This window comes from Sinocyclocheilus anshuiensis, unplaced genomic scaffold (assembly GCF_001515605.1).
Source record: "Sinocyclocheilus anshuiensis isolate Anshui unplaced genomic scaffold, SAMN03320099.WGS_v1.1 scaffold609, whole genome shotgun sequence".
Classification (NCBI taxonomy): domain Eukaryota; kingdom Metazoa; phylum Chordata; class Actinopteri; order Cypriniformes; family Cyprinidae; genus Sinocyclocheilus; species Sinocyclocheilus anshuiensis.
This window is the reverse complement of record NW_015541011.1, coordinates 41441-53156: the sequence shown is the minus strand read 5'-3', so window position 1 is coordinate 53156 and position 11716 is coordinate 41441. Positions and strand designations below refer to the sequence as shown.

The window sequence follows — 11716 nt, the reverse complement described above, 5'->3', positions numbered from 1 at the left end:
CTAGTACACCCCCAAAACAAAATCAAGACTTTGTAAAAGAGCATAATAGGACCCCTTTAACATTCAGGCCACAAAACCAGAAACAAAAGACATTCTGACATTCATGTTCATTTTCACTCACTGTTTTGCTGATAATATACACTATCATTCAAAAAGTTTGTGGTCAGTACGATATATATATATATAAATTCGTATTTTTTTTTTGGTAAAGAAATCAATACTTGTAATCAGTAAGGGCATAATTGCTCAAAAGTGACAATAAAGTCATTTATAATTTGTTTATACTATTAAAAAATATTTTGAACTTTCTATTAATCAAGGAATTCTGAAAAATATTAAGCTGAACAACTTACTGTTTTCAAAATTGATAATAATAATATTTCTTGAGTGCTGAATAAGTATATTAGAATGATTTCTGAAGGATCATGTGACACTGAAGACTGGAGTAATGATGCTGAAATTCTGCTTTGCCATCACAGGAATAAATCGCATTTTTAAAATACTACAGTAAAAAAAGTTATTTGAAATGATAAATGATGAAGTAATACGATTTCACAATATTGCTAGTTTTATTGTATTTTTGATCAAATAAATCTAGCCTTGATGAGCATAAAAGATCTATCAAAAACATTAATAAACCTTACAGACTCCAAACTTTTGAACGATAGTGTACTTTAAACAAAACTTTCACTGGATGATAGAAATAGCCATTTGGACTGTGTATTAATTTTCCAGATTCAGTGCTGATTCACAGGCACTGTATTCGATTCTGCTTTCATTCATTTTGATTATTTCAGTTATAATGTCCATTTAACTTGGAGAATGTCCACTTTTAATTTAGAGAACATTTTCTATTACTCTGCAAATTTTGTGTGCAAAATCCTGTCATTCCAATAGGAATCTTCACATTTAGGAGTTTCATGCGAGGACGAAAAACTCTGCCCATGCAGGTTTCACTCATTTTTAAGTTGGTCACATGAGTTCACCATGTTGACAAACAGAAAGCTGCTTGGTTTGAAAGTGATGTCTTTGTGCTTCATACATCTCTATGCTATTGACAGTAGAAGCTGGACTTTTTTTTGCTTGTGAAATTTTGCTGCAATTTCACTAATATTACTGCACCATAATGCTGTAAATGATACAGGACAATCTTTCAAGCCAGTGACCCATCTTTTTTAACTATTCATTAAAATAGTTATTTGTTGTTTAAATCATATTACACTGGTAATGCTGTAACTCATTGGAGTCATTTGTTAATGAACTACAATGAAGTTCTAGTGTGATTCCTGTAACAAATGATTTTAATGAATTTGTTATTTTAATGGCTAGTTAACAAGACAAGTTACTGGTGTGAATTAGTTTCTTGGTTCTGAAGTAATAGATTTCCTTAGAAACCAAAATGCTCCTTTAGGAGCAATAAATGCTCTTTTCTATCTTTCAACTGTTTTAAGCAGCCATATGGAAACCCGTGATATGCTGCTAATGATAGAACAGTGTCACCTCCCAAAAATGTGATTAAACAATTGAGTTTGCCAACACGTTTATTTCCTTGTAGTGTTGCCATCTTTGTTTAACAGCTATGAAGAAGTAGGTGGATGCATTGAATGACAGCCATAAACCTGAATATGTGTGAATCTGTGGAAATCATCAGACACACAATGTGGGTGGCTGCATTTGCTAATTTGTTATCAAATTGGATTTCATGTATAATATAGTGTGATTATTAATCCACCTATCAACCGGTGGCCCCCAGACGTCAGCGTTCACAACAGGTTTCTTCACTTAAATTAATGATTAGCACCACACAACTGTGGACAACTCACCATGCACTATCAATTCATCATGCTTCAGAATGATATAGTTGTTCTTGTTCCTCCGAAGTCAATTCAGAATGGAGGTTTCTGTCAGAATTGTCACTTCTTGCAGGATATATCCATTTTTTATTATTCTGAGTGTAGTGTTTGTCTCTCTTGTGTCTTGCGCTCTCTCTTCCCATCTTTCTTTCTTCCTCACTTCCACTACTCTTCTCTCTCAGATCAGTCAGATGCTGGGGAATGAGATCAAGTTTGCAGTTCGAGAGCCTATGGGACTGAGGTAAGACCACATCCCTGTGCTGTTCCGCCGCGCTCTACGCTGCAGTGCTTAGGGGAGTTTGCTCTTATAAACCTAATTTATTACAGTCTGCCTGTCACCAATACAGAAAATAGCAGGCCTTTAATTAAAGCACAGTAATTTTGACAGGCCACAGATGAACCAGCTGAACCCTGAGCTTAAGTATTGTACAAATCCAGCCGCTGTTTAAGTAACGTGTATTATAACGCGTCTGTCTCTGGACACTAAAGCAAATTATTTATGTAAGAAGAATCTCCTGCGATATTATTAGCTTCTAATTTATGTGCATTAGCCGAGTCGCTTGTGAAGTCTCAAGATCTGTTTGAATTTTGCACCATTCAAGAACATAACACATTTCTAGAATATATGCAGTGGGGTCCAAAAGTCTAAAACCACTGTTGAAGCATTTTTTCTTGTTAAATACATTTTTAAATGATAAATTACACTACCGTGCAAAGGTTTGGGATAGGTAATATTTTTGTGAGTTTTTGAAAGAAGTCTCTTATGCTCATCAAAAATACATTTTTAAATGATAAATTACACTACCGTGCAAAGGTTTGGGATAGGTAATATTTTTGTGAGTTTTTGAAAGAAGTCTCTTATGCTCATCAAAAATACATTTTTAAATGATAAATTACACTACCGTGCAAAGGTTTGGGGTAGGTAATATTTTTGTGAGTTTTTGAAAGAAGTCTCTTATGCTCACCTAGGCTGCTGATTAAAAATTCAGTAAAACAGTAATATTGTGAAATATTATTACAAATTAAAATAACTGTTTTCTATTTAAATATATTTTCAGCATCTATTACTCCAGTCTTCAGTGTCACATCATCCTTCTGAAATCATTCTAATATACTGATTTGGTGCTCAAGAAATATTTCTTCTTATTGTTGGAAACAGTTGTGAAACATTTTATTGGACTGTCCTGCTTTTAATACAAGTATTCAACATTTTTATTCAATAAGCTCACTTAAGGACTTGTTTAGTAAGATTTTACCAGTAACGTTTTAGAATTTTTGTCATATGTAAATGTAACCATAATCGTAACTGCTGTGCTTTTTTTTTTAGTTTTTACTTTACTGTTTTTATTGTAACTCAGTTCTTGGCATGAAAATAGCCTCAGTTGCTGACATGGCTTTAAAAACTATACTACTACAACTACTACTACTGGAAACAGTTGTGCTGTTTAATATTTTTGTGGAAACTATGATTATTGTTTTTTAAAGATTCTTTGCTGAATAGAAAGTTCAAAAGAACAGTATTTATTTGAAATGTATTTTTTTGTATAGGTTAAATGCCTCTAACTTTTGATCAATTTAATGGATCCTTGCTGAATAAATTGTTTTTTTTACAAAAAAATGAAGAATGATAGTGTATATAATCAGCATAACAATTGGAGTGAAAACGAACATGTGGTTTGTCTCTCTTTTGCTGTAATGAGAGCAGCACTTTGTAAAACCTGATGATCATATTCTCCAGCATGATTTGAGATGATCCATCTTGAGCTTCAATGGAAGAACAACATCTGACCATCTGTAAAGAGTCAAATAAATGTCACAAATTTGCTTATTTGATTAGTGATCTAAAATTGGTCAGAATCTAAAATATTTCTTGTTCGTTGTACTTTAAAGAGACTTTAGTCTTTGCAACTTTACAGATCTTCTTTATGAGAGAAAGGAAAAATTGAAATCGCATCATATGACCCCTTTAAGTTTATTTCCAGGTTTAAATGCAATCCCAGATCCAGATGTATCCCAGATATTTCCTCTCAGGCTTTTGAACCCTTCTGTACTGTATATTGTTGCTAAACTTCCCTTGGCATTTTAGAATAGAAAATACATCATCTAAGCTAGTCGTCTTCTCTGCTGACTCTGATGTTTTTCCCTTTCTCAAGGTTATGGATCCTCTTCTCCGCTGTGGTTTTCACAGTCATGGCCCTTATGGTAAGGTTCAATACTTTAAGCTCCATATGTTCTCAGGACCAGTACTCTCTTACTATCTTTAATATCCTAAATGAGTCTATACAGTAATAATTGATTTTAAATGTGTGATTTATAGGCCCTAGCCTTCCCTAGCCAGCTGTATGAAGTTGTATTTGATCAAGAACAAACAGCCACCAGTGTCTCTATACGTCTCTATGGAGGGGCCATTCTCAGTAAGTCATATTGATTTCATTCTGTATTTTTAATAACCTAATGATCTCTCACACTCTTAATTAGAGGTTGTCATGTGGTCAGCACATCTATTGATGGGCCATAAAAAGACTCCTCTGAATATATTGAGGCACTCTTAGAATGTGTGTTTGTGTATTTGTTATGCGAGTAAATGGCCAGTCAGCCAGTGGATTGTGAAGAGAAGCGAGGAGGAAGTATTCCCTGCGGGGCGGCACGCTCTCCGCTGTTCATTCATTTAATTGCACATTAAATCTGACTCTTTCTGGCCCACTGCAGACAACAAATTTGCACAAATTAGTAGTGCAATTATTCCCTTCTCTACCTGCTCCCTTTTCAAATCTTGCCCTCAAAAATTAAATAGATGAGACATATTTTTAATAATACTCATTTAATTCTCCTGGTAATTGTTAAATCTGTCAGTATGTGTCAGCCGCTGTTCTCTGGTGTCTCCGGGTGAACATTTTATGTCTCAGTCCCCCAGTGATAAGTTACCTTTAATTAAGTTTAGTTCACTGGAACATTTGTGTCATCTTACTCAACATTTCCTCTCTCTTAATCTGCCATTTCTAAAATTCACTGCATTTATTCATTGGTTTAACTAACTAAACTGTACTAAACTAAAATATCATCTCAACTCACCTCATAAAGAAAAATAAAGTAATTCAAACCTTCTAAAGGGTCATTTATCTTCAGTATACAAACTATAATCCTGGTAGTTTGTATACTGAAGCATATCAATAAATGTTGTGACTTTTGAGATTTGTTTTAATGTTCAGCTGTCACAAGTTGTTCTTGTTTACTTGCACTACCGTTCAAAAGTTTGGGGTCAGTAGGATTTTTTAATAAATCTGTTATTCTTACCAAGGCTGCATTTATATGATCAGAAAGTTTTATATGTTAATATATTTTAAAATGCAATTTATTCCTGATGGCAAAGCTGAATTTTCAGCAGCAATTCCTCCAGTCTTCAGGGTCAAATGATCCTTCAGAAATCATTCTAATATGCTGATTGCTTAAGAAATTGTTCTTTTTATTATCAATGTTGAAAACAGTCATGCTGCTTAGTATTTATGTGGAAATCAAAATATTCTTTGATGAATAGAAAGTTCAAAAGAATAGCATTTATTTGAAATAGAAAGCTTTTGTAACATTATAAATGTCTTTACTGTCACTTTTGATCAATTTAATACACCCTTACTGATAAAAGTTAACAAGATCTTACTGACCCCAAACTTTTGAATAATATAATAGTGTACAGTATATATATATATAACACTTTCTCATTTATTTGCCTTCTTTTTGGCAGGTCTCTCTCTGATCTTGTGGAATGGCTTGTACACTGCTGAGAAAGTTATCATCCAATGGACGTTACTTAGCGAGGCCTGCTACTTTGCCATCCAGTTTTTAGGTTTGTCTCAGTAAGAACTAGTCTAATGCATGCTGTGTCTGGTCAGCTCTAGATGGGCCCTTTACTATCATGATGCTACTGCCCTCTAGTGGTTGGGGTTTCTCAATGGATTCATTCACTTGAGTTTCAAGTTTAATTTACTTATATAGCACAATTAAAACAGCAGCAGCTGACCAATGTGCTTTACAGCATCAGATAAAATAAATTTTAAAGCAGAACAATTAAAAAAAAATCACAGATAAAATCAGAGACAAATTATCAACAAGATATCAAAAGAAAATCGGAACAACAGAAGTCGAATTTAAAAAGTACATTACATAAGTACAAGTACATAATTCAAGTACATACAAGCACATTGTAACATACATTGTCTATGGCTTGCTGCACATATGCATTTGGTTGAAACATTTTGAAGAAGTAATATTAATTTCTAATTAAACTATTAAGCTGATATAGAAAAAAAGAGCATAGAGTAATATAAAATGCCGAAAACACTGGTACGTTGCAATAAAACAGGTTAAGGGGTTTTTATACAAATATATTGCTCAAAACATTACAAACTTTTGAACAGTACTGTAAGTGTAATTAGTCATTGTGATATTTATGATACATTTACCATGTGTTTTCTCCAAACTCTTTGATATTTGGATCATGTATATCTTCGCTTCACTATGTTACAGTGACCTCCGTCACTCTGGTGGAGCTGGGCTCCCTACCAAATGCTGCCATCCTCCTCCTCCTCAGTCGCGTATTCTTCCTCACTGTCACGCTGACCTACTACTACCATCTGGGACGCCGGCCCAAGAAGATCTGAGAGCCCCCCAAGCACCGTTACGACACACCTGGTGCTTGGGGAGTTGAGTGACGGGCCACTGGGCTGGAGTTTCCATCAGAAGCTTTGAACAGTGACACGACCAACAACATCAACCTGTTCACCTGGCGTTGAGCCCTACCACAAGGACAACGCCAACCCCAAGGCCTTTATTTTGATTTCAGCTTACACACAGGAGTTTGCCTTTACTGAGCAACTCCATCTCTTTTTGTTTTCTTTTCTTTTTTTTAATGGGAAACACTCACAATATGGTCAAATGAATTCCATTTTTCTTTCGGATAGTGCAGTCACAGTGTAGCCCTCCTCATTCACCGTTTATCGTGTAAAGTATTGCACACCGTAGCCGAGCTTGGACTGCTGCTGGCGTAATTGTCTGTAGCTATGGTATCAACAAAACTGTAAATCATTTCATGTAATAATGCCAATGACTTTGAGCTCCTAGTCATGTGACGTGCGTGAGGGTGGCTAGAAAACACTAGAATGTGTGTGTTTTACGTGCAGGTCATTCAGTGTTTGAGCAGTAAAAACATTGTTCCTGGTTGGTGTATTTTGTATCAATGCTGTATCACTGAACTAGGAACAACCTGCTCTACATCGAATTAGTTCTTATATGGGAATGGTTATGAAAAGCATAGTTATACTTTATGGATGACAGACGCAACAGGTTCATTACTTCGCTTAGTCGGCTAGTTGGTGCATGGACTGTTTCAGGAACTTCATTGTTAAACAGTTAATGGGTTTGAACTAATTATTCATATTTCAGATAACAACTTTATCAATTTTTTTCTTAGTGTCAAGTTCGTTTTCATCAAGATGTCAGTGTGTATGAACAAGAAACCTTTTTCGTTTAGTGGAACATGGTTGTGTAGTACAATGACATGTTTCTTTCATTTTAACAAGCAATGTAGCAGTATTTTCCCTCACTTTTCCCTAATATTGCCTTAATATGCTAAACTGCACAAGCGTTCCACATGTCAGCACACTGCCAGGTGTTTGTATTCTTCAACTGATCTGTATATATATATTTTTGTTGATTTGCAGTTCTCCAGTTGCTTATTTATTGGCCTGCCCAAAAGTTTTTGCATAAGTTAATTTAGATTTTTTTTAAGGTTTGTGGTATAACTTGCATGTTTGTTGTCTGAGTTGTTCAGTCCAGAAATTATCTTGTATGCCCTTGATAACAAGTCGTCTTGTGCGAGTTCTGAGACAAACTGCAAAATCAAAATGAATCATGTGTATGTAGTTACACGTTTGCTGCCTTGTTTGTATTTGCTGTTATTTTCCAAAGTGTCCATTAGTACAACAGTGACAACCCATGAAAAGCATAATAGAATTGGAAGCATTTTATAACTTTATAACTAGGGGAAGTCGTGGCCTAATGGTTAGAGAGTCGGACTCATAACCCAAAGGTTGTGGGTTCGAGTCTCGTACTGGCAGGGATTGTAGGTGGGGGTAGTGAATGTACAGTGCTCTCTCCCACCTTCAATACCACGACTGAGGTGCCCTTGAGCAAGGCACCGAACCCCCAACTGCTCCCCGGGCGCCGCAGCATAAATGGCTGCCCACTGCTCCGGGTGTGTGTTCACTGCTGTGTGTGTGCACTTTGGATGGGTAAATGCAGAGCACTAATTCTGAGTATGGGTCACCATACTTGGCCACATGTTACGTCACTTTAAATAACTTTAATAGCATAACTTGGATATTGGAAAAATGTTGATTGGCTATATGGAAGGAAGGAATACATTTCAGAAGAACCTGTACGGTAAATATCTGTTGTTAAATGTTGCGTATGAGGCTACCGTGCTGTTGGTTGTTTTCAAATATGATAGAGCTTCAGTGGAGAAACAAAGTGTGTGTTTATGTACAGTATGTGGACAAAAGTAGCAGTTACTCTTGGCAGGGTTTAATTAGGTTTTGCATTTAACCGGGCCCAACTCCAAACCTCCGCTTACACATGGCTCAAAATAAGTAATAAAGAAGTTCAAAGGACCAGCATTGTAGAGGCTCATGTTTCTTTCACAAGCCAGTCTGATTTTGACTATTTGTTGTCTTTACATGGGAACAAGGTTCATAGTTCAAATCTCGCTGTCCTGTAGATACATTTTCTTTGACACAAAACCAAATCAGTCCTAACTAGTAATTCAGAATAGGCATGGCTGTTACTGGATGTTCTGTACCTCTCATTAAAAAGCAAGCTCTCACCCTCTTAACACTCGCCCAGCTAAATATGATGATGGCAAATGCCAAACATGAATCATTTTGTTATTCACAGCTCCTGATGAGAATTGTGTTGTCATGCAATTAGAAATAATATCCAGTTAGCTGCTAGTGGCTTCAGGTGTCTGCCGATGGTATACATAATACCTCTGAAGGGATGTTAATGTACTTTTTAAATGTGTGTGTAAATATTTTATTGAAAGATACTACTGTTATGAACCTGCATCGTTATCTTTTTGGAATAAAGAAAATGTACATTTATTGCAACTGTCATTCAAGGTCTTTTTTTTTTGTGGCCAAATAATGCATGACTTGAATAATAAGCTTTTACTTCACACTAGCTTTAGCCTTTTGTCAGCATATACAACAGCTTGTTTAAAACAGAACTTGCCTGGAACTATTAAAAAAGGAAAAGAGACCTGTATGGTTATTTGTAATGACCTTGGCAAATTGTAACACATTAAAGGTATTCTAGGAACTGTTTTTGTAGTTTTTCCTAGAATTTTTAACCCCCTTGAGCACTTGTATTAGTACTTATTAGTACTTTGTATTATTAGTATCCTCTTCATAGCTATTCTTCATAACTGTAACTTCATAACTATACTAAATATACATTTAGATTTGCCAAATTGCAAATTAGAAGTGCCAAATTTTCTGAAAATGCAACTCCATATTATTTTATATGTAATAAGTTGTACTCTGTTATCATTGCGCTTTTGTGTAATCTTCACCCTTTTAGGCAAATTTTTGTTCTTTTTGAATGAATAATCTAGCTCAAGTAGATTAATCTCACACATTATTAACAAATGTTAACGCTTATGTCTGATAATTTGCATTGTAACAGTAATGGGATCAGACTTCAGCAGTTCCAGCTCTTATAGAAAATTACATTAAAGTTGTATGTGAAATAAAAATGTTTACTCTTTTAATGAAAATGTGTTTGGTATACATAAACAGGCTTTAACCTTACACTTAACAGAGACTTGAATTTGATAAAAATTCCTAACCCTAACCCAACAGGCTCAGACAGATAGATATACCATACTCTAAAATGAGCTTAAACACAGCTGCTCTACTAACAAATTTATGCCTGGATAGAAACCTGTATCTTATAACTGATAAAAGTAAAATACCAAATATAGCTGCAAGCAGCAATTACGGGGCCAAGCACTCCAGAGGCAAATTGAGGAGTTATGCATGGCATGGAGCATCAGACCAAATGCAACAATGAGTAATAAAAGCAATTTTAGGATGATTGTAATTGAAATGGCTGAAAAATCATAAATACAACCACTAGTAATATGATTAAATGGCTTATCACTTTTGACCAACAGGTGGCGCTGTAATCAAATCATTTTGGTGTGTTCTGTGTGAGGTGACAATGGCACACACAAAGTTTGTTTTCATTATGTCAAAGCTTTGAAGAAATATAGCCTTAGAGTCATTTTGGCACCATGCCTAAAATTTGTAGCAGCGCTGTACGAAAACGGTTTCGTCTATCGACACGAAATCCATAACATTTGTCAGCACAGTCTGAAGATGATTTGACTCGATTTTGGTGAAAAACGGACCAAAGCTTGAGGAGGAGTTCGAAAAAGTAGGTTTACAGTATAAATCAAAATGGCCGACAGGCAGTTCGGATTTGCTAAGGCATAATTGGTATGTATGTTGTCGGCATAAGTCAAGGAATATTTTGAGACCAGTTTCATTGCAATAGGCTAATGCCAATCAAAATAAATCAATGGTTTATTACTCTTGACCAATCGATGGCGCTGTTACCAAATTGGTGTGGCGTGGTCAGTGTGAGGTGACAATGGCACATACAAAGTTTGGTGCAAATACGTCAAAGCTTTGCAGAGATACAGCCTCAGATGCATTTTGGCATCTTTCCAGCAAATTAGTTGATGCGCTAAACGAAAACCGTATATATCAATACGAAATCCATAACTTTTTGCCAGCTTGGTCTGAAGATGATCCGAGTCAAATTTGGTGAAAATTGGACTAACGGTCTAGGAGGAGTTCGAAAAAGTAGGTTTTCAACATGAATCAAAATGGCGGACAGGAAGTTCAGCCAATTATGGCAAAATTGGTATCGATGTTCTCAGCATGATGCAAGGAATCTATAAACATCAGTCTCATTACAATATTATAATGGATGCAAAAGTTATTAGCATTTTTATAAATTGCTTTATAACGTTTGACCACAAGGTGGCGCTGCGCCCAAACTTTTTGAGTGCCATCAGGGCATGGTGCAGAAGATGGATACTGATTTTCGTAATAACAGTCTAAGCGTTCTTAAAATATTGCATTTTTTGACAAAATTCAAAATGGCCGATGCCCAAAATGGCTGACATGGAAAAAATTGGTATGATTCGACTCGGCATGATGCACCGAATCTAAAGAGACTGTTCTGTGATTTTTGGCCAAACCATTCAGAAATTATAAGCAAAAATATGCATTTTTTTATATCTCCTGACCACTAGGGGGCACTGCGCCGAAACACTGCAGGTAGTCTCAGGTCATGCTTGTTATAACACACACCAAGTTTGGTCTCAATACGCCAAACCGTTGCGGAGATATATCCTCACATCCATTTTTACGTGCTTTTCGTAGAATTCCTTCGTGCGTTATTCGAGAACGGTGGAACGAATCAACTTGAATTCCATAACTTTTTGCCAGCATGGTCTGAAGATGATCTGAGCCAATTTTGGTGAGAATCTCTTAGTTTCTTGAAATATACTGTATATTGATTAGCCCCCTTAAGTTTAACTAGCTCATTATCAGGTATAATAAAGATGGAATCAAATGAAATCAGCATTTGCAGTCACTAAATTACAGCCAGATATTTAAAAGTTTGTAGAGAGGCAAGACACAAGACTCGAGAATGATTCAAGAATGCATATTTATATACTGTATATACTCATTTTTGCAATAACACATAATACAACATCATAAAAAAAGACCCCCTTTTCC

General features: G+C 35.6%; 1 protein-coding gene across 2 annotated transcripts in view; it reads left to right on the top strand.

Moving 5' to 3' along the window:
- Positions 1-6787, top strand: part of LOC107690346 (tumor protein p53-inducible protein 11-like) — a 68350-nt gene extending 61563 nt beyond the window's left edge. For both annotated transcript variants that reach the window (XM_016488646.1, XM_016488647.1), the window contains exons 4-8: positions 2036-2094; positions 4007-4055; positions 4171-4267; positions 5593-5694; positions 6375-6787. In XM_016488646.1, the coding sequence (XP_016344132.1) occupies positions 2036-2094; positions 4007-4055; positions 4171-4267; positions 5593-5694; positions 6375-6508 (441 nt within the window). In that variant the 3' untranslated portion in view covers positions 6509-6787. The remainder of the gene's footprint in view (positions 1-2035; positions 2095-4006; positions 4056-4170; positions 4268-5592; positions 5695-6374) is intronic.
- Positions 6788-11716: the final 4929 nt, after the last annotated feature.